The 27214-nt window shown below is 45.6% G+C and overlaps 1 protein-coding gene across 1 annotated transcript; it reads right to left on the bottom strand.

The window, feature by feature from the left end:
- Positions 1–1220: 1220 nt before the first annotated feature.
- ESYT1 (extended synaptotagmin 1) lies at positions 1221–25465 on the bottom strand. Its single transcript, XM_003405121.4, has 31 exons — positions 24987–25465; positions 23362–23403; positions 23036–23170; positions 22842–22915; positions 22638–22710; positions 22369–22458; positions 22135–22190; positions 21580–21703; positions 21315–21491; positions 21107–21189; positions 20771–20819; positions 20387–20473; positions 20191–20283; positions 19907–19978; positions 19650–19736; positions 18027–18176; positions 17575–17730; positions 17265–17441; positions 17030–17112; positions 16857–16905; positions 16657–16746; positions 16437–16532; positions 16111–16182; positions 15930–16016; positions 3356–3496; positions 3071–3225; positions 2866–2964; positions 2650–2781; positions 2471–2576; positions 2215–2264; positions 1221–2016 (listed from the first exon to the last, which is right to left on the bottom strand). The coding sequence occupies exons 1-31, from the start codon at positions 25368–25370 to the stop codon at positions 1977–1979; spliced, it is 3309 nt and encodes a 1102-aa protein (XP_003405169.1). The 5' UTR covers positions 25371–25465; the 3' UTR covers positions 1221–1976.
- Between the last annotated feature and the right edge of the window lie 1749 nt (positions 25466–27214).

Consider the following 27214-nt stretch of genomic DNA (forward strand, 5'->3'; position numbering starts at 1 on the left):
TGTCTCATTAGGGGGTGAGTAGCTAGGAGTACACAGCAAGGTGTGTGTAAGCTTTTGTATGAGAGACTGACTTGATTTGTAAACTTTCACTTAAAACCCAACCCACTGCTGTCGAGTCGATTCCAACTCATAGCGACCCTATAGAACAGAGTAGAACTGCCCCATAATTTCCAAAGAGCACTTGGAGGATTCGAACTGCCAACCTCTTGGTTAGCAGCTGTAGCACTTAACCACTACGTCACCAGGGTTTCCTTCACTTAAAGCACAGTAAATAAAAAAAAAAAAGAAAGAAAAATCGGAGCTGAATTATTGGAAGTGTGGGGTTTAAATTGTTTTTGCTAATAAACTGAATTTTGACAGCTCCATATGGAACTGCAGTTAGTTCTTTCCCCTGAGCCTTCCCTTTCCTCCCGGTTGGCAGGATCCTAAGGTTTATATTCTTCCAGTGAAGATGATAAAGCCCCCTTTTATATGATAAAGCAGTGAATGCTTCAATATGGCTTTTGTAGCCATAGTCTTGTGACTCCCACAAAATGAGGTGGGTGTAGGGCTATGGAAATAAGCTGCTTGTGGCCCACCAAGGGGGTTGGATAGCCTGCTAATAATGCAAATAAGGTGCATGGGACGGCTATGAAATAAACCTCCAACTTCCTATTCCAGTCATCCTGTTTTCATAGTTGACTCTCCTTTTGTTTTGTAGGTAGAAGTGATGGAGCACAGCTTCTATAGCTTGCATTCCAGGAACAGTCTTGAAAGGAGCAGAGTTAAAGGTGGGCAGATCTGAATGGGTATAAACTATTTCTCATTGAGCTGCCTGCTGGGTGAGCCTGGAGCCCTTGTGGATGTGGCTGAGCATGGCCTGATGGCACTGACACACTGAGTTTGTGCTGTGGCACCAGGATTCCAGGTTTGCCAGTTCTAGGAATCCTTTCCCTAGAAAACCCATGAGACCCAGGTGAGCTGGATGAATAACAGACTTCACTGTGACTGGAAATGATTTTCACTTGAAACTCAACAGCAGGTGCTTCACGCAGGCCCCTCAACGATCCTAAGTGGAATCTACATTCTTGGTGGCTACACCCAGTAGGATCTGGCCACTAATTAAATTGACATGATTCACTACCACTGAGTTTAATAAAGAATTTTGACTGTTGGAATAAACACTTGGGTTTATTGATAAGTAGGTTGGACTCCCTGTCCTTAAGTAAAAGAGCCATAGCTGGTTTGAGTATAATGTTTAATGTAAAATACAGTGGATTGACAGAGTTGGTGCAAAATTAAAAGTATCAGATCCTGTTCTTGTCAGTACGTTAACAGCCTAGGCACTTGAACAAAAAATTGGCCCTGCTGTCCCGAGTGTTCCTGAATCCAAGTGTTCCTGATTCCCGAACTGAATCAAGAGACTGGCCCCAGCCATCAAGGCTGGTGTCATTTTCGGGACAGGCTTGAGGAGAGTGGGGATAGAACTTGATACGGGACCTGGGTTGCTTTCCATTCATCACATGCAGTAGTCCAGGAAGCTCACGGTCTGCCCACCTTCCCATCCATGTTTACTCTACCTGCCTTCTCACAGTAGGGAAGGCGATCATCCAGTTAAACAAGAAAGAGATCTTTCCAAAAGCTGTATTTGGCATAAGCTGATGCCACTGCTAGTGCTGCCAGTGGCCAGGCACAGGTACAGAAGGCCCTGGGGAGTTGGGAGGAAAGGAGAACAATGTGCAGGCAGAGCAGGAAATAGCCAGCTCAGGTCCCTGCCCCAGAGCCCAGAAGGATAAAGGCCATGCAGTAAACGGTACTACATGGTCCTTGTCTTTGGTCAGGCAAAAGCCCTAGTATGGGCCTGGGAGGTGAGGGAGCTGATGGGGTGCAGCTCTGCCCTTGGGCCCTAGCTTTGGGCTCATTACTTTGAGGAAGTGATGCAGCAAGAGGCAAGGCAAAGAAGAGGCAGGGCAGAGTCAGGCTGGTAATCCCAGCTCCTAAGAAGTGCCCTTGTCCTTGTCATCCATGAGGTCATACCTGTGGAAACATGGTGAGAAGGCTCAGGTAGAAATATGACTCTTGTACTCTGCTATAAATGAGACACCATCCAAGGACTTCTGTAGTTCATAGAAATCAATGCTGCTCACTTCAGATTGCATCCTTTTTTTCCCTTCCTGTAACTGAAATTTCTCCCACTCTATATCCAGACCCTTCCCACCCCATCCAGACACTCACCACTGGGCAGCACCCTGGGAAAGATCTATCTCAGCTAGGTCCAGCTGCACCTGCATTAGAGTATGGCAAGGGCAAAGTGTTACTTTGATATCTCCAAAGAACATGTCCTAATATCATACACTTCTGGTCCCAAACCACTGAGAGGTGATAGGGTCCCCTCTAGAATATCACCTGGGATGCTTCCTCCCTAATAGAGACTACAGCCTTGGTACTGACAGCTTCTTACTCTCACCTTTGCCCTGCCCAGCCCTCTTACCTTCCCCAGCAGCTCACGCTCTCTTGACATAAAAGAGGAATTGGACTTCACAGAGACATCCAGCTTCCGCCTGAGGGTCTCATCCAGGGGCAGTTCCCACTCAAACCTGGGGAGGAGCTAGGTATTAGCAGCAAGGGGTTCCCCCAGCCTACCATCTCTCCACCTTAGTGCCCACTGACCGTTCATTGAATTCTGGATTCAGGGTCCTCTTCTTCTGCGAGGTCTTCCTCTTGGTGCCTCGGTTTTTGTCTGGCAGTAGCAACAGTGATACATAGGGATCAGGGGGGTCTCGCCCATTTTGTCGAAGGGCCCTGCAGCAGAAGGATGAAAGTGGATAAGGCAATCCAAGCGAAGGGTTGGAGGGCGCTGGGATGACAGGAGGGACGGTGTCTCACCGACAGCTATGGATGATGCTGACCAGCTTTCGTCCCTCACTGTAGTACCATACAGTCAGTTTCACCTGGCCCAGAGGCCCGGCAGGGGCCTCCAGGGGACTGTGGAGAGATGGAGAGAAGTCTGAAAGAAGGTAGAGCTGAGGGAAGCTGTAACTCATACTTCATATTCCTGGCTATATCCCATCTTTCTGTCTTAGCCCCTTACCTGTCACCATGTGTTAGGCGCTGCCGGAGCTCCGGGGCTGAGGAGGTGACGTGAGGGAGACCTCCCCAGAGCTCTGGCTCTTCACTCAGAGATGAGGAGCTATGGCTGTAGCTGTGGCTATGAACCTCCACTCCTGAGTGCTGCGACACCAGGATCTAGGTAGGCAAGAGAGCTGTGAGGTTGGCAGAGCTCTGTAAGGATACCACCCTCTGTTCCCACCCTCCTGGGAGGCCCATCAGCTGTGGAGGCCCTCCCTCTGCCTACCCACCACCTCTTGGCACTCACCCCTAGCTGTGCTCTCAGGAGCACCTGCCCTTGACCATTGTTGAGCGTAAACCAGCGATCCAAGCAGAGCTGGTCAGCCACAAGGAGCTCTGAGAGGGGCAGTGATAATGAGCCCAGTGTGCCAGCCCCCTCACCCCGAACCTGTGGAGCAACAATACTGTGATCAAGAGGTAAATGCAGTGACAAATTATTTAATCCTGGTGTTGAGGTCCACATGCTTGCATTGGATGGCTTTGGTGGGAGACTCCCCTTTGTGAAGGGCAGGGAAGCTATGGTAACAGTTGCTAATCCCACTTTCCTTCCTTTCTTAACCCAAGGAGATTGTAGTCATCTTTACTTCCTAATCTTTCTCAAATTATACAAGTAATACCTGCATGGGGTAGAGAAAAGAACAGTAAAAACAGAATTAAAGTAAAAGTAAATGTTTCCTTACAATGAGATTACATCTCACTCCAACAAGGCTGGCATTAATCCAAAGAACACAAAATAATAAATGTTGGAGAGGTTGTGGAGAGATTGGAACACTTCTACACTGCTGGTGGGAATGTTAAATGGTACAACGACTTTGGAAATCAATTTGGCACTTCCTTAAAAAAGCTAGAAATAGAACTACCATATGATCCAGCAATCTCACTCCTTGGAATATATCCTAGAGAAGTAAGAGCCGTCACACGAACAGATATATGCACACCCATGTTCATTGCATCACTGTTTACAATAGCAAAAAGATGGAAGCAACCCAGGTGCCCATCAATGGATGAATGGATAAATAAATTATGGTATATTCACACAATGGAATACTATGCAACAATTAAGAATGACGACGAATCTGTGAAACATGTCATAACACAGAAGAATCTGGAAGACATTATGCCGAGTGAAATTAGTCAGGTGCAAAAGGACAAATATTGTATGAGACCACTATTATAAGAACTCAAGAAATAGTTTAAACAGAGAAGAAAATATTCTTTGATGGTTACAAGAGTGGGCAGGGAGGGAGGGAGAGGGGTATTCACTAATTAGATGATAGACAAGAACTATTTTAGGTGACAAGAGAACACACAATACAGGAGAGGTCAGCACAACTGGACTAAACCAAAAGCTTAGAAGTTTCCTGAAACTGAATGCTTTAAAGGCCAGTGTACCAGGAGCAGGGGTTTGGGGATCATGGTTTCAGGAGACATCTAGGTCAAATGGCATAATAAAATCTATTAAGAAAACATTCTGCATCCCACTTTGGAGAGCGGGGCCTGGGGTCTTAAACACTAGCAAGCAGCCATCTAAGATGCATCAACTGGTCTCAGCCCACATAGAGCAAGGGAGAATGAAGAAGACCAAATACACGAGGTAAGTATGAGCCCAAGAGTCAGAATGGGCTATATAAATCAGAGACTTCATCAGCCTGAGACCAGAAGAACTAGATGGTGTCTGGCTACAACTGATGACTGCCATGACAGGGAAAACAACAGAGAACCCCTGAGGGAGCCGGAGAGCAGTGGATGCAGACCTTAAATTCTCTTAAAAAGACCAGACTTAATGGTCTGACTGAGACTAGAAGAACCCCGGAGGTCATGGTCCCCAGACCTTCTGTAAGCCCAAGACAGGAACCATTCCCAAAGCCAACTCTTCAGATAGTGATTGTACTGGACTATAAGACAGAAAATGATACTGGTGAGGAGTGAGCTTCTTGGATCAAGTAGACACATGAGACTACCTGTGCAGCTCCTGTCTGGAGGGGAGATGTGAAGGTTGAAGGGGACAGAAACTGGCTGAATGGACACTGAAACTCAGAGTGGAGAGGAGTGTGCTGTCTCACTAGGGGTGAGCAACTAGGAGTATATATATATATAAAAAAAAAAAAATATATATATATATATACAGCAAGGTTTATATAAGGTTTTGTATGAGAGACTGACTTGATTTGTAAACTTTCACTTAAAGCACAATAAAAGTTTAAAAAAAAAGTAAATGTTTCATGCCCATCCTACCCCCATTTCCATACTCCAAATGTGACTACTTTTAAGCCTCTATCCCCCTCCCCGCCCCATTTTGGCATATTCTAAATAATATGCCTATGTCTCTAGTTCTTTATTTACCAACTTTAGAGAGTATCTACTGATTCTCTGCTACGGAAGATGGGGAACTGAGCTCATTTATACCCCCTCTCTACCTCTGCTAGTGTTAATAATATTTTTAATTCTCTTGGTTTCTATTATAATTCATGTGGTGGATTCTCTACTTATTGTTCTATCAACTCCAGAAGGCATTTCTTGACCCCCCACTCCATAAGAAGAGGAAATCAGTACCGCTACATTACCTTCCACTTCTCCTCTCCTTCCCTCCCATACTTCTGCATTTTTTGCTCACCCTTCAGCGCACCAAAATGTAGCTTCTACTCCATTCATGCCACTGAAGTTGCTCCAATAATCAATGATTTCCTAGTTGCCAAAGTCAGTGAATAGTATTCAGTCACCTTATTTTACCTTCTGGCAACATTTGGCCACCTCCTCTTTTTTGAAACACTCTTGGTTTCTGTCACCCACTTTTCCCTGATGAGTGTCCTTCCACTCTCGTTGCACTTCAGTCCCCTGAAAGGGCTTTCTTCCTCTGTCTGCCCTTTAATTGTTGGGGTACCACACATGTCCACCCTTTGTCTTCTTTTCACTCTATGCACGCCCTAAGAGACCTTGTTCACGCCCATGACTACAATCACTACCTGTTGCATGCTCATGGTGCTCAAACAGGGAGATGGAAAAACACCATTATGGGCTATAGATCTATCTTGTGGATGTCTCCCCTTGGATGTCTCTTAGCGACAGCAAATTTAAAAAATCCTGTCTTCATGTATTCCCTGTGTTGGCAATGGCACCTTTTTCCATCTGGCCACCCATGCCAAAAATTGAGGAGTCATCTAGGCTGTTCCTTGTTCCTCCTCCCCCTCCATGTCAAAACAACAGCCAAATGCCATCAGGTTTTTGTCATTTCTTCCTTGGATTACTCTAATCATCTCTTAACTGATCTACCTGCCTCCAGTGTTGTCCTTCTTCAGTCCATTCTTTACCTTGCTATCAGCATGATCTTCCTAAAAGGCAAATCTGGATATGTCATCCCTCATTCCTTCAAATATGCCTCTGTGCCTTTAGGATAAAATACAAAATTCTTAGCATAATATTCAAGAGCCCCTGTGATCTTGCTCCTGCTTACCTCTCTTATCTATAATAAACTTTCCCCTTCATTCTTCTCCATTCTTTTCTCAGCCTGGAGTTTTCTTGCCCTTCTTTTCTTGGTCACAGTCTGCTTACCCTTAAGCTCAGAAGTCATCTAAGAACGCCTTTCTTACTACCCCTACCTTTTCCCCTAGTCTGAGTTAGAACCTCTCCATTTTCTCCTACAGTGCTTTATACCTCAGCAGTTATCAGTCTGGAAGTATTCTCTGGTTGTTTTTCTCCCAAAAGAGAGTGTGAACCCCATAAAGATAAGAATAGATTTTTTGACCCAGATTCAAGATGGCAGCCTAGTCAGACATACCACACCATCCCTCTAAAGCAAAGACCCTAGAAACAAAGTTTAACAGGTACACATGACAACCATGGAACCCTGAGCATCAAATGAAAGGATATAGAATTACACCAAACACCGACTGGAAAAAGAAACTGAACGACAACAGAAAACGGGCAGAGATATGCAGCAGAGGTGCCCTGCCAGCTGGTCTGGCACAGTGGGGCCATTTTGAGACAAAGCCAGCAGCGACCCTGCAAAGACATACCCAGAGTGAAGCAAGGTGAGTAGGACATGAACTGGAGCTAAAGAGGGAAAGTATAAGAATGAGGATGAGAGCTTCAGGGATCCTGACATACACACAGCAGGGAGGAAATCAGGACCCATATAGAAGGCAGCTCTCCAGCAGTGGTACCTGAATGGTAGGGCAAGTGGTGAACACAGAATAGGGAAGCCCCCATTCCATTTTTTTTTTCTCTTTCCCCTCCCTGGCCACCTGCTGAGCTGCTTTCCCCCTGGAGACAGCATCTGCACACCTCCCAGCCGCCCACCCTGTCACTCCCCCACCAGAGAGAGCACCTGCGGGTGATTCCTGTCCTGGTAGTCCACCCACTCTTTCCCCCCGCCCCCCGCTGGAGAGAGTGCCTGCACAACCACCTCACTCCCTGGCTGCCCGCCCTGCCCCCCCCCATTAGAGAGAGTGCCTGTACAGCCTTCTGCCACCCACCCCACCCCTCTACTGCCAGAGAGAGTGCCTGTGCAACCCTCGGCCACCAACTCTGACCCTCCCTTGCTGCACAGAGTGCCTGCATTATCCCTGGCTGCCCACCCATCCCTTCTCTGCTGGAGAGAGCACTTGCTCTGATATATCAAAACAAAATCATAAATAAATAAAATAACACCTTAATGCCTCAAAGACAGCAGACAATATCAAATCATATAAAGAAATAAGATGGCTCAACCAAGTGACCAAAATAAAGCGGCAGAAAACCTTCCTGAGGATGAAATGGTAATGGTACTGCCTGATAAGGAATTCAAAAGGCTTATATAGAAGGTTCTCAGAGAGATGGTGCTGGACCAGGCAGTGTTTCATTCTGTTGTACAAAGTGTCGCTATGAGTCGGAACTGACTTGACAGCACCTAACAACAACAACAGCAACAAAGAGATCAAAGAAAACACAGACAAAACCTTAGAAGAATTCAGGAAAACAAAACAAGAACAAAATGACAAACAAACAATTAGAAATTATGCAAAAACAGCAACTGGAAATCCAGATTAACAATAAAATATCAGAAATAGATAATTCAATCAAAGGACACAGAAGTAGAATTGAAAAATGGAAGAAAGAATTAGTGAGATAGAGGACAAATCCCTTGATAACAATTTGTCCAAAGAACAATCAGAAAAAAGAAGAAACCCTAAGAATTACGTGGGACACCATGAAGAGGAATAATTTATGTGTGATTGGAATCCCAGAGCAGGAGCAGACAATAAAAAAAGCACATAGAGAATTTTTGAAGATCTGCTGGAAGAAAGCTTCCCCAATATTATGAAAGATGAGAAGATTTCCATCTAAGAAGCTCGACGAACCCAATACAGATAGAACCCAAAAGAAAGTCACCAGGACATATCATCGTCAAGTCACCAAGTCCGAAGATAAAAAGAATTCTGACAGCAGCTCAAGAAAAGCGAAATATCATCTACAAAGGGACTCCAATAAGACCAAGCTCTGATTTCTCAGCAGAAACCATGCAGGCAAGAAGGCAATGGGATGACATAAACAAAACCTTGAAAGAAGAGACTTGCCCACCAAGAATCACATACCCTGCAAAACCGTTTCTCAAGTATGATGGTGAAATTAGGACATTCTCAGATAAACAAAAATTAAGGGAATTTGTAAAAACCAGATCATCCTTACAAGAAATATTAAAGGGAGTCCTTTGGATAGAGAACCAATGACATCAGACAACAACCTGGGAATAAGCCACACGACAGCACCACCAAGATGCCAAACCAGATGGAGAAATCTCAAAAGTAAAATAAAGCTACAGAACCGAAAACAGGGAACCAGATGTTAATCTGTAAGTGATGACAACTTCAAAACAAAAAGGGGGAATAAATGGTGTCATGGATTGAATTATGTCCCCCCGAAAATGTGTGTATCAATTTGACTGGGCCATGATTCCCAGTATTGTGTGGTTGTTCTCCATTTTGATTGTAGTTTTATGTTAAAGAGGATTAGGGTAGAATTGTAACTCCCTAACTGAGGCCACATCCCTGCTCCAATGTAAAGGGAATTTCCTGGGGTTTTTTTCTTTTATGACCTACACTACCTTTTATCTTACAAGAGATAAAAGGAAAGGGAAGCAGGCGGGGGGCGGGGACCTCATACCACCAAGAAAGCAGTGCCAGGAGCAGAGCCCATCCTTTGGACCCAGTGTCCCTGCTCAGAGGAGCTCCTAGTCCAGGGGAAGATTGATGAGAAGGCTGACAGAGAGAGAAAGCCTTCCCCTGGAGCTGATGCCCTGAATTTGGACTTTTAGGCTACTTTACTGTGAAGAAATAAATTTTTCTTTGTTAAAGCCATCCACTTGTGGTATTTCTGTTATAGCAGCACTAGATGACCAAGACAAATGGTGTAGACATAGGACTTCCATATGAAGAGGAAATCGTGGCAATATCAAGAGACAATAGGCTGTTTTAAACTTAGAAAAATAAAGGTAAACGTCAGAGCAACCACAAAGAAAGTTAATAAACCTACTCACCAAGGTAAAGAAGAAAACCATACTCAGTAAACACAAAATCAGCAATGAAGGAAAATTAAAAGAAAATATATAAACAAAAAGAACTCAGCACAGAAAATTAAGAGGAACAAAGAAAACGGCAACACCACCACAAAAAGCATAAGAAAATGACAGCAGTAAATTCATACCTATTGATAATCACAATGAGTGTAAATGGTTTAAATGCATTAGTCAAGACAGAGTGTGGCAGAATGGATTGAAAAAAAAAAGACTCATCAATATACTCCTGTAAGAAACACACCTTAGACATAAAGACATAAATAGGTTAAAAATCAAAGGATTGAAAAAATATATATCATGCAAACAGTAACCAAAAAAGAGCAGGAGTGGCAATATTAATCTCAATAAAATAGGCTTTAAATCAAAATCTATCATAAGAGACAAGGAGGGGCATCATATAATGATTAAAGGGACAATCCACCAAGAAGATATAACCATAATAAATATCTACACACCAAAATACATATGACAAGAGCTCAAAAATACATAAAACACACTCTAACAACATTGAAAAGAGAAACTGACAGTTCCATAATAATAGTAGGAGACTTTAACACACCACTTTTGGTGAAGGACAGAACAAATAGAAAGAAACAAAACAATGATACAGAAGACCTAAACAACACAATTAACCAACTTGACCTCACAGACATATACAGAATATTCCACCGAACACCACATAGTATACATTCTTCTCCAATGTATATAGATCATTCTCCAGAATAGACCATATTTTAGGCCACAAAGGAAACCTCAATAAATTAAAAAACATCAAAATAATACAAAGCAAACCCTCTGACCACAATGCTATAAAACTAGAATCAATAACAGGAAGAAGAGGGAAAACAAATCAAATACTTGGAAACCGAAAAGCACCTTGCTGAAAAAACACTGGGTAATAGAAGACATTAAAAATGAAATTAAAAAATTTCTAGAATTAAATGAGAATGAAAAAACAACATACCAAAACTTATGGGTCACAGTAAAAGCAGTGCTTAGAGGTGAATTCATAGCAATAAATGCACAGATCGACAAAGAAGGGCCAAAATCAATAACTTAACCCTACAACCCAAACAAATAGAAAAAGAGCAGCAAAAGAAGCCCACAGTCCCCAGAAAAAGGGAAATGACAAAGATTAGAGCAGAAACTACCGAAACAGAAAACAGTAGAAAGAATCAACAAGATTAGAAGTTGGTTCTCTCAGAGGATCAATAAAATAGACAAACCACTGGCCAAATTGACAAAGGAAAAGAATGAGAAGATGCAAATAACTAAAATAGCAAATGAGATGGGCAACATTACAACAGAACCAACTAAGAAAGGATCATGACAGAATACTATGAAAAACTATACTCCAACAAACTTGAAAACCTAGAAGAAATGGACAAATTTCTAGAAACACACTACCTACATAAACTAACACAAACTGAAGTCGAAAATTTAACAAAAGAAGAAATTGAAGAGGTCATAAAAAAACTCCTAACCAAAAAAAAGCCCTGGCCCAGACAGCTTCCCTGGAGAATTCTATCAAACATTCAGAGAAGCATTGATACCAATCCTATCCAGAATATAGAAAAGCAAGGAATAATCCTGAATTCATTTCATGAACCCAGTATAACCCAGATACCGAAGCCAGACAAAGACATCACTAAAAAAGAAAATTATAGACCAATATCCCTCATGAATATAGACATAAAAGTTCTCAACAAAATCTTAGCTAACAGAATTCAACACCATATCAAAAAAATAATATACCATGACCAAGTGAGATTCATACCAAGTATGTAAGAATGGTTTAACATTAGAAAATCAATCAATGTAATTCACCACATAAATAAAACAAAGGAAAAGAATCACAGGATCATCTCAATCAATGCAGAAAAGGCATTTGATAAAGTCCAACATCCATTCTTGATAAAAACTCTCACCAAAATAGGAATAGAAGGAAAATTCCTAAACATAATTAAGGGCATCTACACATAACCAAATGGAGCCCTGGTAGCTCAGTGATTAAGAGCTAGGGCAAGCTACGGCTGCTAACCAAAAGGTTAGCAACTTGAATCCACCAGCTGCTCCTTAGAAACTCTATGAGGCAGTTCTACTCTGTCCTATAGGGTTGCTATGAGTTAGAATTGACTCGATGGCAACGGGTTTGGTTTTTTGATTATACATAACCAACGGCCAACATTATTCTCGATGAAGACAGACTGAAAACATGCCTCTTGAGAACAGGAACTAGACAACCCTTTGTCACCACTTTCCTTTTAATATTGTAGTGGAAGTCCTAGCTACAGCAATAAGGCAAGATAGAGAAATAAAAGAAATCCAGATTGATAAGAAAGAAGTAAAACTACCCCTATTTGCAGATGACACGATCCTATACATAGAAAATCCAAGAGAATCCACAAGAAAGCTACTGGAACTAATAAGAGTCAGTGAAGTGAAAGGGTATGAGATTAACATATAAAAATCAGTTGGATTCCTCTACACTAACCAAGAAAACCCCTAAAAGGAAATCAGGAAAATAATACCATTTACAATAGCTCCCCAAAAGATAAAATATTTGGGAATAAACCTAACTAGGGATGTAAAAGACTAATACAAAGAAAACTACAAAACACTACCGCAAGTACAAAACACAACCAAAAGAGACCTGCATAAATGGAAAAAACATGCCATGCTCATGGACAGGAAGACTTAACATTGTGAAAATGACAATACTACCCGAAGTGATCTACAGATATAATGCAATCCTGATTCAAATTGTAACAACAACCTTTAATGAGATGGAAAAACTAATAGCCAACTTTATATTGAAAGGAAAGAGGCCCTAGATAAGTAAAGCATTACTGCAGAACAAAGTAGGAGGTCTCACACTTCCCGGTTTTAGAACCTACTCTAGTAGTCCAAACAGCCTTGTACTGGTACAACAATAGATACATAAACCTATGGAACAGAATTGAGAACTCGGAAATAAAACCATCCATCTATGGACAGTTAATCTTTGATGTACAGTCGAAATCCATTAAATGGGGAAGAGATAGTCTCTTTAACAAATGGTACTGGCAAAGCTGGGTATCCATTTGCAGAAAAATGAGACAGGATCCATACCTCACACCATATACAAAAACTTACTCAGGATGGATCAAAGACTTAAATGTAAAACCAAAAACCATAAAGATCATAGAAAAAAAATAGGGGCAAACCTAGGAGCCCTAATTTATGGCATAAATAGACTATTAAACATAACTTAAAAAGCACAAACAGCAGATTGGGACCTCCAAAAATCAAATACTTATGCTCATCAAAAGACTCTTCCAAAAGAGTAAAAAGAGAACCCACAGACTGAGAAAAAAAAAATTGGCTATGACATACCTGACAAGGGTCTAAACTCTAAAATGTATAGAAAACTCCAACAACTCAACAACAAAAGACAAACAAGCCAATTAAAAAATGGGCAAAGGACACGAACAGACATTTCACCAAAGAAGACATCCATTCAGGCAGCCAACAAATACATGAAGAGATGCTCACAATCATTAGCCATTAGAGAGATACAAATCAAAACTACAAAGAGATACAATCTCACGCTGGTAATAATGGCACTGATCAAAAAAACAGAAAACAACAAATGCTGGAGAGGCTATGGGGAGATTGGAACTTTCATACACTGCTGGTGGGAATGTAAAATGGTACAACCATTATGGAAAATGACATGGCGCTTCCTCAAAAAGCTGAAGAAATACTGTATGATCTAGCAATCCCGTTCCTAGGTATATATCCTAGAGAAATAAGAGCCATGACATGAATCCACGTATGCACACCCATGCTCATTGCAGCATTATTAACAATAGAAAAAGATGGAAAAAGCCTAAGTGTCCATCAACGGATGAATGGATAAACAAATGGTGGTACATATAGACGTACATATGCAACGTTAAAGAATGATGACAAATCTGTGAAACATCTCACAACAGGGATGAACCTGGAGGATATGACGCTGAATGAAATAAGTCAGTCATAAAAGGACAAATATTGTATGAAACCACTATTACGAAAAATCAAGAAAAGGTTTCCACACAAACAGAAACATTCTTTGACGGTTACCAGGGATTGCGGAGGTGGGGAGCCACTAACTAAATAGTAGACAAGTACTAAGTCTGGTGAAGGGAGAGATAATACACAATATGAGGGAAGTCATCACAACATAATCAAGGTAAAGGAAGACACTGAAAGGTACATAAAAGGCAACAATGGTAAATATTAATACATATACAATCCTGCAACAACGGTAGTAACCAACAGTAATGTACGAGTGGATACATAGGTAGATATGTAAGATGAACAGGGGTGGAAGGGTATATGTGTATATATATGTGTACAAGCTGCAAATATACCCATGTGTGCAATAGTGTGCACAGGGGACACAGACATGAAAGCTTCTTAGCCAGAACCATATACCTCCCAGGACTGAAATACTGGGCTTGAAGGCTAGGGACCATAGTCTCAGGGGACATCTAGGTCAATTGGAATATCAAAATCCATACAGACACTGTTTTACATCCTACCTTGGTGAGCAGTGACTGGGATCTTAAAAGCTTACAACTCCTTTTAACTCAGTTTGAAGTCATTCCTGAGGTTCACCTTTCAGCCAAAGATTAGATAGGTCCATAAAACAAAATGAGACTAAATGGGCACACCAGCCCAGGGACAAGGATGAGAAGGCAGGAGGGGACAGGAAAGCTGGTAATGGGAAACCCAAGGTCGAGAAAGGGAGAGTGTTGACATGTTGTGGGGGGTGGCAACCAATGCTACAAAAAAATATGTTTATTAATTGTGTAATGAGAAACTAATTTGCTCTGTAAACCCTCATCTAAAATACAAAAAAAAAAGCTCCCAAGCAGCCATCTAAGATAAAATAATTGGCTTCTTCCTGTCCGAAGCAAAGAAGAGTGAAGAAAACTAAAGACTCAAGGAAACAATCCAAAGGACTAATGGACTAATGAGCCTGAGACCAGAAGAACTACATGGTGTCTGGCTACCACTGTCAACTTCTCTGACTGGGACCACTATAGTAGGTCACGGACAGAGTGGGAGAGAAATGTAGAACAAAATTCAAACTCATAAATATGACCAGACTTAGTGATCTGATAGAGACTGGTGGAACCCCCGAGACTATGGCCCTTAGACGCCCTTCAAACATGGAACTGAAACCACTCCCGAGATCACATTATAACCATACAATAGACAGGCCTGTAAAATGACTAACACCAGTGAGGAATGGACACCTCAGAGCAATCAACCATACGAGACCTACAGGGCAGCATTTGCCCAAAAGCAAAGTTCAGAAGGACGGTAGGGACAGGGAAGCTGAGTGAATGGACAAAGGGAACCCAGAGAAGAAGTGGGGAGAGTGCTAACACATTCAGAGGTCTGCAACCAATGTCACAGAACAAGCTGCGTATAAATTGTTGAATGGGTAACTAATTTGCTCTGTGAACTGTCACCTAAACAAGAAAATGTTAAAAAAAAAAAAAAACTTACATCTAGAAAAAAGATTGGAAAGCATTTCCCTAAAGCTTGGCAGGGGTCATCCTTTGGTGATTATTGTAATTCACAACTTTATACTTCTGTATAGAAAAGTATAATCATCTAATGATGACTAACATATATTGGACACTTACCATGTGTCAGACATTGTTTTAAGCACTCGTATGAAAATCAAAATTTTCAAAACCAAACCCATTGCGAGTCAATTTCAACTCACAGTGACCCTATGGGACAGAGGGTTTCCAAGGCTATAAATCTTTACAGAAGCAGACTGCCACAGCTTTCTCCCAAGGAGCAGCTGGTGGGTTTGAACCGCTGACCTCTCCGCAAAAAGCCAATAGCTTAACCACTGTAACATATGAGGGAAGTACTAACGACTGATGCTTTACTTGTACAACAGAAGTACAAATGTTTAGCCCCCATTTTGCAGAGGAGGAAATCAAGGCTTAAAGGCATTAAATAGTCAATGTCTGGCGACATAGCAGTAGGCCTGGAATTTCAACACAGAAATGTCTGAATTAAAAGCCTCAAAATGAAAAAAAAAAAAAGAATACATCTATATAGATGTATACAGAAGTATAAAGTTGTGAATTACAATAATCACCAAAGGATGACCCCTGCCAAAAGAATACATCTTTTATATCTGAATGTCCAGTGCTTAGTTTAGTGCCTGGCCTAGGGTGGGAATCTGCTAAAGGCCTGCAGAATTAATTTATAGTACCTGCAACTCCAGGCTCTCAGCGTTTGGTTTCCTGATGAGAAAGGAGGCACTCTCATCCCAAACAGGTGCTGAAGTTTGGGAAACAGTCTGGTGGAGATGAAGGGTTATAATCAGCCGTTGATACTCTCACTTCTACTCCTCTTATCTCACCCATTCTAAGCCCTGCAGCATTTCCTAATACCTTGGTTTTATGAGAAACGTCTCCCACAGTGAGGGTGGCATAAGGGCTGGGAGGCTTGGTACCTTTCCGGAGCTAGAAAGAGAGTATTGTGTTAGTCTTAAATTTGGTGTTTATTAGGCAGATTTCCCCTCTCACAAATTACATCCACAGCCAGCGAACGTGCTTCCATTGTCACTTGACAGCCACCACCCTTGTGGCCTAGGACAGACAGTTCTTCCCACCCCAGCATCACCCTGGGGAAAGAGAGGGGCCATTTACTATTCCAAATGCATCAGGGGCATCCCCACCCGAAGAAGACAGGATGGGGCACGGGAAGCTGATCTCACCGGCAGGTCCTCAGCACGCTCCAGGTAGACAGACAACAGGGCTGCCGCCAGTTCTGCACTCTTATGAGTCTGGATCAGACTGTTCACCTGTAGCACCTGGGGGAGGGTATGGGGTGGCTGGGGAGGGGTAGCTGAGAACTGGGGCCTGCAGCTAGGCCTATGCCCTAAAAACTGATAGAAGAGCTCACCCTGACCACCATCCTCCAGTCTCCTTCCTTACCTCCTCCAACTCTGCAGCAGTGGGACGGGGGGTCAGACGCTCCAGGCGCAAGTGCAGGCGGCCAGATGGGACATCCTCCAGGGTCAGCCACTGTGGAAGTAGACAGGGTTAGGACTTGGGGGCTGTGGGGACAGAGGGACTATGAGAATGAGACTTGGGGTGAGATCAGGAGGGAGTGTCAGTTCCAATACCACGCTCACCTCATCAAGGAAGCCACTGTTTAGGACTGCAGTGAGACTCACTTTACACCTGTAGATCAGAAAGATTAAGACAGATGTAGACGGTCTGAGCCAAGTCTCTGTCTCCCCTGGGCCACACTCCATGGCTTACAGAGGGCCCACCTGTCTGCCCATCTGAACTCCCACCCTCTCACCTGCCCAGAAAGTCATCCTTGTCCAGATCCTTGTCGAAGACCTCAATCTCTAGCTCTTGGCCTGGAATTGATGTGACAATCACCTAATGGGAGAACACAGAAAAAGGGAATTCCTTCTTTTCTTCCTTCAAATGACTGGACCCCCAATTGACTGGACTCTAGAGGTTTTTTGACCATTGAGCTATGAGAAAGAAAGGGGCATGACGAGTAGAAGTCCCAGCCACTCAATTCCAACCTCAAAAACCTCGTTCCAGCGGGGATTGAGATCCTCTCGAACAACACGGCTCCGGAAGCTTTGTCCTGCCAGCTTTAGTTTGACATAGGGATCTGACTTGCCCTTCACCAGTCCCCCCAAGAAACGGTCTTTGGCAATCAGGTCCTGGGCCTCTAATACATGGATCCGAAGCACTTTCTGCAAAAGGGACAGATGAGAGCACCAGATGGCTGTCAAAGGGAGAGAGACCCGTCAGAAACCAGTCCTGAAATAGACTTTGCACGGTTAGGGTTGGTAAACAGACCCTGATCCTTTCCGGGTATAGACTCACCTCGGTCCCAAAATGGCTGTCAGGAGTCGTGTGACAGGGTCGAGGTAGAGCATCCACACTGCTACCTGTCTGGGGGCTCTCATTGTCCAGGTCCCAGGCTCCAGGAGTCCCAGGCACAGTGGGGAAGCATACTTCTGATGAGTCCAAATACAGGATCTGGGAAGGTAGTGTGATTGCTGAATGAAGAAGTACAGAGAGCACCAGCAAGCAATGTGTATGGGGGCTTAGGGGCAAAGCAAGGATCTGGTAGGGAAACCAGGTCCCTGTCTTGGCTGGACACATCTCTAGAGGGTTCCCTCCACACCCACCCCCAACTCACACCCCACTTCATCCCCTAGTCAGGTCTACAAACATTTTTGCGTGCCTGATTCCACATATACTAACTCATTTAATCTTAGAGGGTTCGTCTTCCTTACTCTTAATACCCCTCAGCATTTCACCCATCTCCATACCCTCATAACCAGTTTCATGTAAAGCCTGGAGTTTGGGCCAGAGTTGCTGAGCTGGAACCACTGGTCCAGGGTAAGTTCAGGAGCAGTCAGCAGGCGAGACAGAGGCAGGGTCAGTGCCCCTAAAGTCAGAGCCCGGGAGTCATCCTTCACCTATAGGTACCAAAGGAAAAAATGTAGTGATTAGGAAAAAGAGGCAGACTGGGGAAATTACAACATGGCTGAAGCCATTCCTCTCTGGGCCAATCACAATTCCTTCACTCTACTTGGGTCCATCTTTTCATGGTCTTCTGCCCATGCCATGGCCCCTTCCACCTTTGCTCACTCTGTTCCCATTACCTGGAAAGTCTTCATTCTTCTCCCCTCTAAGGATTTAAATCCTACTTATCCTTCAGGGCCCAATTAAAATCCTGCTTCCTGGCCAAAACCAAAAACCAAACTTGTTGCCGTCTAGTCAATTCCAACTCATAGTAACCCTACAGGACACGGTAGAACTGCCCCATAGGGTTTCCAAGGAGCACCTGGTGGATTCAAACTGCCAACCTTTTGGTTAGCAGCCATAACTCTTAACCACTATGCCACCAGAGTTTCCATTCTTCTGGCAATCCATGGTATATTTAATATTATTCACCAACACCATAATTCAAAGACATCAATTCTTCTTCAGTTTCCTTATTCATTGCCAGCTTTCACATGCATATGAGGCAACTGAAAACACCATGGCTTGGGTTAGATGCACTTTAGCGACATCTTTGCTTTTCAGCACTCTAAAGAGATCTTTTGCAGCAGATTTGCCCAGTGCAATACAGCGTTTGATTTCTTCACTGCTGCTTCCGTGGGCGTTGACTGTGGATCCAAGTAAAATGAAATCCTTGACAACTTCAATCTTTTCTCCATTTATCATGATGTTGCTTATTGGTCCAATTGTGAGGATTTTTGTTCTCTTTATGTTGAGGTGCAGTCTATACTGAAGGCTGTGGTCTTTGATCTTCATCAGTAAGAGCTTCAAGTCTTCCATGCTTACAGCAAGCAAGGTTATTATGTCATCTGTATATCACAGGTTGTTAATGAGTCTTCCACCAATCCTGATGTCATATTCTTCTTCAGTACAGCTTCTCGGATTATTTGCTCAGCGTACAGATTGAATAAGTATGGTGAAAAGATACAACCCTGATGCACATCTTTACTGATTTTAAACCACACAGTATCCCCTTGTTGTGTTCGAATGACTGTCTCTTGGTCTATGTACAGGTTCTGCATGAGCACAATTAAGTGTTCTGAAATTCCCAGTCTTCAGAGTGTTATCCACAACTTGTTCTGACCCACACAGTCTAACAGACACTCAATATGTTCTTTTGTTTGTTTGTTTGTTTCAACAATTTTACTGAGGCATAACTTACAGACCGTAAAATTCACTTCTTTTAAGTGTACAATTATCACTTAAAAATTACTCTACAGATATAGGTGAGGAACAGTGAGGATATATTGGGAGGAAGTAAGAAGTCTAGGTAGATGAATTGAAAATAGGAACCAAAGGAGAAGACAGATAGAAGAAATCATGCAGATCTGGGAAGACAGAATAGGGTTTTTAGCGGAGGAAGGGGGCTGTATAGATGATTCTCTTACCTGCACATCGAGCTCCTGGCTTCGAGGGTCTTGCAGGAAGAACCGGAAAGCCTCTTCCCACACTGGGGAGTTGGTGTTATAGATAGCCTGGAGAGGTAGAGAATGAGATTAAGGACATATACCACAGTGCCATTCCCTGTAGAAAACTCTTGAATTTACAGGCATTCTGAAAGGGAGACTTCATCCAAGAACAGTCCTCCCCCTCAACACCCCCCACACACACATAACACCTCCCACAGTGATATGATGGCCCTCACCTTGCTCTCCTGGGTCACATCCTGAAGTGACAGTTGTACCATGGGGTTGGGCTCCTTGTTCCCCTTCTTCAGCTGTAGGGAATAGAATTCCGAGGTCATCATCTTGGGTGTTTTTGTTTTGGTGACAGGAGGTGGGGTCTCATCAGCTCCCCTCCTTAGGACCCTTGTGCTGCAAGTTGCTGCTTATGGGGCAAAGCAGGCAGAGGCACTGGCAAAAGATGGTGTGGGAATGCTGTGGCTATGTCCAGGGCTCCCCCTTCACCCACCCTCAGGTGCAAACTCACAGGCAGATCCTGGGCCCGATCCAGATAGGCAACTAAGATGGCAGCTGATGGGGGCTCTGGTTGAGATGAAACTCCCCGATTCCACTGTAGAACCTGGGGAAGTGGTGGTAGCAGTTAGACCTTGGTCCCCCCAGTCTCCTACACTTCCAGCCACCTATTTCCCCTCTGCCAGCTTCCTGTGTCGCATATTGGTTACCTGCTCCAGTTTTTCTGCATCTGCCAAAAGTGACAGCCATTCTAGCCTCAAGTGAACTTGGCCTTGTCCTCCTTGTAAAAGGAACCACTACAGGGAGAGATAGAAGAAAATAAAGTATACCAAAACCAAAAATCCATTGCCATCGAGTAGATTGCAACTCATAGTGACCCTATAGGTCAGAGTAGAACTGCCCCACAGAGTTTCCAAGGAGTACCTAGTGGATTTGAACTGCCAACGTTTTGGTTAGCAGCTGTAGCACTTAACCACTACGCCACCAGGGTAGTAGAGATCAAATACCTACCCAACCACTTCCCCACCAAAGTAGCAACTGTTGTCTGCCCAATGTGTGAGAACACTCCCCACCTTCTTCTTTTCCCCACTTACATCATCCAGTACTCTAGCCTGTAATACCTTCCCTACATCCAGCTTCGTTCTGGTGGGAGAGCGGGCAGTGAGAGGCAGAAAGGGAGAGAGTTGTAATTAGAAGCATGATATTAGCCTTCCACTCACCCATCCAGAAATAAATGACAGAACCCAGACCCGCTTCTCCCTACACTCAGGAAATATTTGCATGTGTGCATATAGGGAGGGAAAATGAAGGCAGAGGCTAGTTGGGAAAGAAAATGATACATGGTTCCAAGGCCCAGGAAAGGATTATAATTCTCTACGGGACCTTGGTAGCATTTGGACTTTACAATCCTAACACAGGCAGAGTCTTACCTGCCCAGAAAGTCATCTTTGTCTGGATCCTTGTCAAACACCTCCACCTCTATCTCCTGCCCTGGGACCTCATGTACCATCACCTGGAGAACACAGAGGGATCAGGATCTCATGGGTTGCCACTGTGAGGATCATCCAATCTTGCGTCTTCTCTCTCAACCTCCAGGGCCTCCCCATCTCACACAGCCTCCCTCCTCAGCTCTCCCACCTCATAAGTCTCTCCCCATTGTGGGTTGAGTTCCTCATTGATGACACGGCTGCAGAATGTCTGGGTCCCCACACGCACAAGCGCATAGGGGTCTGACTTGCCCTCAATGAGGCCCTTCACATATTTGTCCTTGGAGCCCAGCCCTCGAGCAGCCAGCAGGTGGATACGAACAATGCCCTGGGGGTAAGAATAAGATGGTGAGAAACTAAGGACCCAGCACTGTATTCCTGAGAAAGGGACCTAATGGGGAGAGGCCATACCATACCCTGGGCAGAGGGGAGCGCAACTGAGCCACATCATGGAGGTCAGGCACAAGGGGTACCAATAACCGGTTAGGCAACACGAGAAAGGCAGCGATGGAGTCCATGATCATGGTGTCAGAGAGTGAACTGAATGGGGGGATAAAAAAGGCGCTGAATGTGGCCCTGATGTCCAGTGTCTCCAAACTGCAACTCTGTTTCCCACAGCCAGCAGAGACCTCATGCTAAAGGGAATTCCCTTCTTGAAACTCCTCTTTTACTATTCTTCTGCCTTCAATCCCCACCTACTGTCCCTTCTTCATTGCCATCCCCAGCTTTTCCTCCTCTTTTTTGCCCCTACTGAGCAGTCCTCAGCCTTCTTCATTGTCTACCAAATGCAAGCCACCCCCTTCCCAAAGAAAAAAATCACAGTATAGAACATTCCAAGGGTATTTGTCTTATCTCCTTAACTAGGGGAGAGGCTGCTGGAAGACATAGCTACATCCTTCACTGCTTTGTATCCCTTAAACCACCAGCCCAGAGCTGGAGCACTTAGCAGGTGCTCAATAAGTTCTTGATACCTGAGTCCTGGGATATCCAGCAGGTTGGTCATCCCTGTCCAGTTGATGTCTAGGGTCTGGAAGGATAGAGTAGTGGGGTCAAGACGGATCATATGCTGACATGATCATACCTACCCAACAGTTGCCAGACCTCTCAGCTTTCTTGTCAATATCTTTTTCATGGCTGGCTACCCTCATCCTTCCAATCCTCTCTGCTTCCCCTGCCTCCTCATTCCTCTGAATGTCTTCCCTTACCGGCCGTCGGATAAAGAACATTGACACAGCTCCCACGATAGGAAGGTCCCCAATAAGTGGCTCAAGGATCACCCGCAAGACACCGTGTAGCTGGAGCAAAAAGAGAAGATCAAGTCTTTCCCCAGAAAAGGCCCTCTGCCCCTCCCAGACTTTCCCAGCCTTGGTTTCTCAAACCTCCCACTTCCCCATATCCCATGAAACTTAGGGTAAAAGAAAAAAAAAAAGGGTAAAGGCTCCCTATAATGAGGTGCCCCTGACATCTGCCCCACCTGCATGCCCTTGACTCCTGCTTTGCAGAAATATTTCTTCACTTCCACATCAATCTGTATATCACCTACATAGCTGGGGATTAGTGAGGAAGATAATAAGGAGGGTTAGTACCAACCTAAAGTGGGGAATAGGGAAAATGAAGGAGCCAGGAGTGACCAGGACCCTGTTGGAGGGGAAATGGGAAGAGTGGGGAGTGGCATTACCTGATATTCAAATCCAGTAGGATCTGCTCTTTGCTCTGACCTGGGTGAACCTTGACTCCCAAGATGCGCAGTGGCTGGAGAGAGATGAAGTCTTGAGAGAAGGGAGAGGGGAAAGGGAGGAACATCTCAGCCCCTCTGGGCCACCCACCCCATCTCCGGCCTCTCATTACTTTCCCTTCTTCCCACACACATACCTTCTCACCCAGTTCCACTCTTGTAAATGTAAATGTTTGCAAATGGGGATTAGATCCCCGAATAGCTGGGGCCACAGTTTCAGCCAGAAGCTTCTCCAAATACTGGCCCAGAAAGGGCCAGACCTGGGCCACAATCTGAGAAGAAAGGGAGATGTTCATAGGAGAGCCCAGTCTTCCTCAGAAGGTAAGTCCCTTCATAATCCTCCCCACAAAACAGCGGGGTCTAGGCTGGGGCAAGAATTGGAGTATAGCAGGGTCTGGCAGGAGGAACCCACCTCTGTCCCCCCCTCATGAAAAACAAAAATCAGGACAATCAACTCTCTCACCTTGTTTAGCCACTCAGCCTTCTCCACATCTGGGAAGCTGACCTGGGGTGGAGAGGCAGAGACAGTGATGAGCACACCTCCCCCTCTGGTTTCTCACTGAGATGCCAGTCAGATGCCCAGAAGGGAGGAAACACATCAGCTTGGCAGGGCTTCCTCACACTCAGGGACTTGGGAGGAGGTGCTGGGATGTCCCCGGGTTTCATTTAATTCCTCCACAGGGCTTGGGAACCCTGAGGCCTCTTTTGTAAGAAGAGCTGACAGGGTGCAGGCCACACAAAGTTGCTCTCAGGATAGTGGGATGACAGCTGCCAGGGCAGAGAGGGAGAGGGAGGAGGAGAAGGGGACATTTTTTCTGGAGGGGGAGGTCCTGTAAAATCAGATTTGAGGAGGGAATCCTGGGATTTTCCAGCCTTCCCTACTCCTCAGGACTGGAGCTTCTATACCAAGGAGGTGAAGAGAGAAACAGCTCTTGAGTCAGGGAGGGACCAGAACTATTCAGGCCCTAGTGGTGGGTGTTTCCCCTCCCCCCTTTTCCTTCTTTTTATCAGTGTGACTCCTTTAATGGGAAAGGAGGACACCTGTGCTTCCTATGGGGGGAGGGGGGAAGAAGGGGTAGTTGTTTTGGGAGGAATATTAGTTTCCATGATGAGGAGGAAGAACAGACAGTTACTGCCTGGCCCACAAGACCCCTAGGACCATTCCTCCCCCTTTCTCCTCCCCAGTCCAGGGCCTGGGAAGCATGGCTGTCCCTGCCTAGTGCCAACTTTGATTCCTCTCTTCTGTCCTCTCCGTAAGACTGGGGCCTCCGCTGGGAGGGGCCGAAGGGAGGGGCAGGGCGGGGCCGGATAACGGGCTCTGCCCCTGCAAGGCCAGGAGAAAGCTTCCGGCCCTTCACCGTAGGAGGGGAGGCGAGAAATGAGGGTCGTTGCCCCAGCCACTGCCTGGGGAAGGGTGGGGCCGGCGGGGGTGCAGTGTGGGCAGCGGGCACTGCAGCAGCCGCACTCCCGTCCTCGACAACCCCGCCCTTTGTCCGGCAGCCGCCTCCGCGGCGCTGCAGCCCGGCCTGAGGCCGCAAGGCGGCGAGGGCCCGAGGTTCCGTCAGGTGCAGGGCTCAGCAGGGCCGAGCTCCTGGGGCTGGGTCCCAGCGGGGATCGGAGAGAGTGGCAAGGGGAGAAGAACCTTATGGCCTTAAGTAGGTAAAAAGTCTCGAGGAGGATAGGAGAGGCGAGGGAACCCTCTGAGCGGCGACGGGAACCAGGATGCCCAGGAGCAGCAGCAGCGCGAGGGGCGCCAGAAGCAAGGCGGGCGTCTGGATCGCTTGGCTACGAGGGCGCGACTCGGCTGAGGTGGGGTCCCCAGATGTTAGTACCGCTCTTGCCCAAGAGCGAAGTAAGGAAGAAGTCCTGATTCTGTGGAAGGCTGCGGATCTGGGCGTGCGGAAAGGCGGGGTTGGGGCTCAGAGAGCAGGCAGTTGGTCCCAAGACTGGCGCGTCCCAGTAGGCAGGCAGCAAGCGGGGCCCTCTCTCCCCAGATTGTGCTAACTTTGGGGACAGGGAGGGAGAACCCCGAAACCGAGAGGCTGGAAGTGGACTATGCTGCCCTGGGGGCTAGGGGCGGTGGCTCACCCAGGCAGGTAGCTCGCGATGGCTCATATAGAGTGTTTTCGCTGTGAGCCGCTCCTCGTCGTCCAGCAGCTGCCGCGCGGCCCGGAGACTCCGTTCTTTTTCGTCGCGGAGCCGGCGCCAGCCCAGGTAGAGGGCGAGGCCGAAGAGCACGAAACCCACGCTGAGTCCCATTGCCCCGGCCAGGTAGACCGGCACCAACACCAGCAACCGCCGCCCGAACGAAGTCAGCACCGCAAGGGCCTCGCCCGCTGCTCCTGGTCCGGCAGATTGGCCCCGAGAACCGGGGTCCGACTTTGTGTGAGCAGTGGGGGGCTGGTCAGTGGGGTCGCAAGGAGCAGAGGGCAGGTCCTCGGGGCTGGGGCCCTCTACAGGAGAGCGCTCCATGGTGCCACCTTAGGGAGGACCCGCTCGACCCAGAGCCTGGCGAGAGATTGCCTCGTCCGGCGGCCCGCTCCCCGCTGCAAACCGTGATCCCCAGGATGGGGGAAGGGCCTTCAAGCCACGCCCCCTCCTCTCCGGCGGTTCGGGTTGGTCCGCGCCCCCCTAGACCAAGGTGGAGTCAAAAGGTCGAAACTCCGCCCCTCCTGCTTGGGGAAGGGAAAGGACTTCAGAGAAACGGGGCCTCCTTGATTGGACTAGCGTGCCAAGATGGGCGGTCTGGACGGCGGGAAAAGGAGGAAAGGGCCTAAAGAACCACATTTGATTGGTGAAAAAGTGGGGGAGGCGTGGTATACCATTTAAAGAGCAGAGGCGGGACCAGGAGCTCCCCCCACGTGGGGTTGGAGTGCCTTTGTATGACGTCATGCAGAGCCGCGCAGCCAATTACTCGGTTTTAGAGGGAGCCGGAGATGCGAAGTTGGGGAGTTGTGGAGGATCAAGATTTCCTTTCACCCCATTTGGACGGTTTGGGAGGATTCGCTTCTGGGATTCCTATATGTTCATTTGTCAGCTTTCCCTAGTTTTCATACTCTAAGAACATTCTTTATCCTTCAGTTTTTTCCTGGCTGTCGGAAGAAAAGAGAATTACCCTATTTGGTATGAAAGCGTTCAATGACCGACTTGGCCTATCCGGTCCCCAGCCCCCTTGCTTTGTCTGTGTAGTGTAATGACAGACATTAGAAAAAATTGGATAACCAGAGAATTACAGAGTTGGGATGATCCAGCCTTTTTTCGGTGAGGGGAGAGCAGCAGAGGGGTGACTAGGAAATGAAGCTTTCTTTTTGGAAATCTCCAAGAGTTAGCCATCTCTCTCTCTCCTGAGGAGGGCAGATTAAAATCAAATCGTCTTAAAAAAAAAAAGTCATCTCAAAAATGGGGGTTCAACTTCAGAAATGATTACATTTTCCAAGAATTTTCTGATCCTGAGTCAAAATCGACTCGATGACAAAGGGTTCGGGTTTTTTTGGTTTGGAGGAACTGCGAGAACACTGAGAAGTCATGAGTAGTGAGATGATTCAGTTTCTCGTTTGCTTGCGTTGGAAGATTTGGAATATTATCAGGTATAGAACTAATGCAGTTCTACATTGCACCAAGTAGGTTCAGAAAAAGGAAAAGTGCAGGGTACATTGATGATGACTATTATTGTTAGTAACTGGCCTTAGAGGTGGGGTGTTTCTCCACCTAGAAAGTAGACTATTTGGAAGCAGAAGAGGTATGCGTTGGGCATAAGATAAACTTTTAATGCAGTATATGTGGTGTTTATTGCGTTATTCTGTCTGACGCAGCCGGGGACTAGGGTTGACTGTTGGGGAGAGACTAGATCTGCAGCTGATAAATGTTATCTGGCTCTGCAGGCATAGATTTCATCAGGCTGTGTTTCATCAAAACTGCTTAAAACTTGTCGCTGCCCAGTCTCTCTCCCTCAGTTCTCTCACTTCCTTTTTTTCTACCTCCTTGCAGCTGGCAGTATGTAGGCTGCTATATTCCGTTTGCAGAACTGTGCAAGGAACAATTTTCTGCCTACCCATATCTTCCATATCCCCAGAGGTGAGCGGGTAGAAAACGGGCCCAAGGAACTTAAATATCATCTGCTTGCCAATTGATGAAGCAGAGCTGTACTAGAAAAAAAAAAAAAAAAATCCTTAGAGTGAAACCTCTATAAACTGGTGTTTTAGAGCAGAGAAGACAGGGGTGGGGAATTATAGAGATTCTTTTCCAAACTTTTCTTCCCCCTATCCAGATCATCAGACCGTCTTACTGAAGATAGTATATGTGGGATGAAAGCTCAT

This window comes from Loxodonta africana, chromosome 4 (genome assembly GCF_030014295.1).
Source record: "Loxodonta africana isolate mLoxAfr1 chromosome 4, mLoxAfr1.hap2, whole genome shotgun sequence".
Taxonomy (NCBI): Eukaryota; Metazoa; Chordata; class Mammalia; order Proboscidea; family Elephantidae; genus Loxodonta; species Loxodonta africana.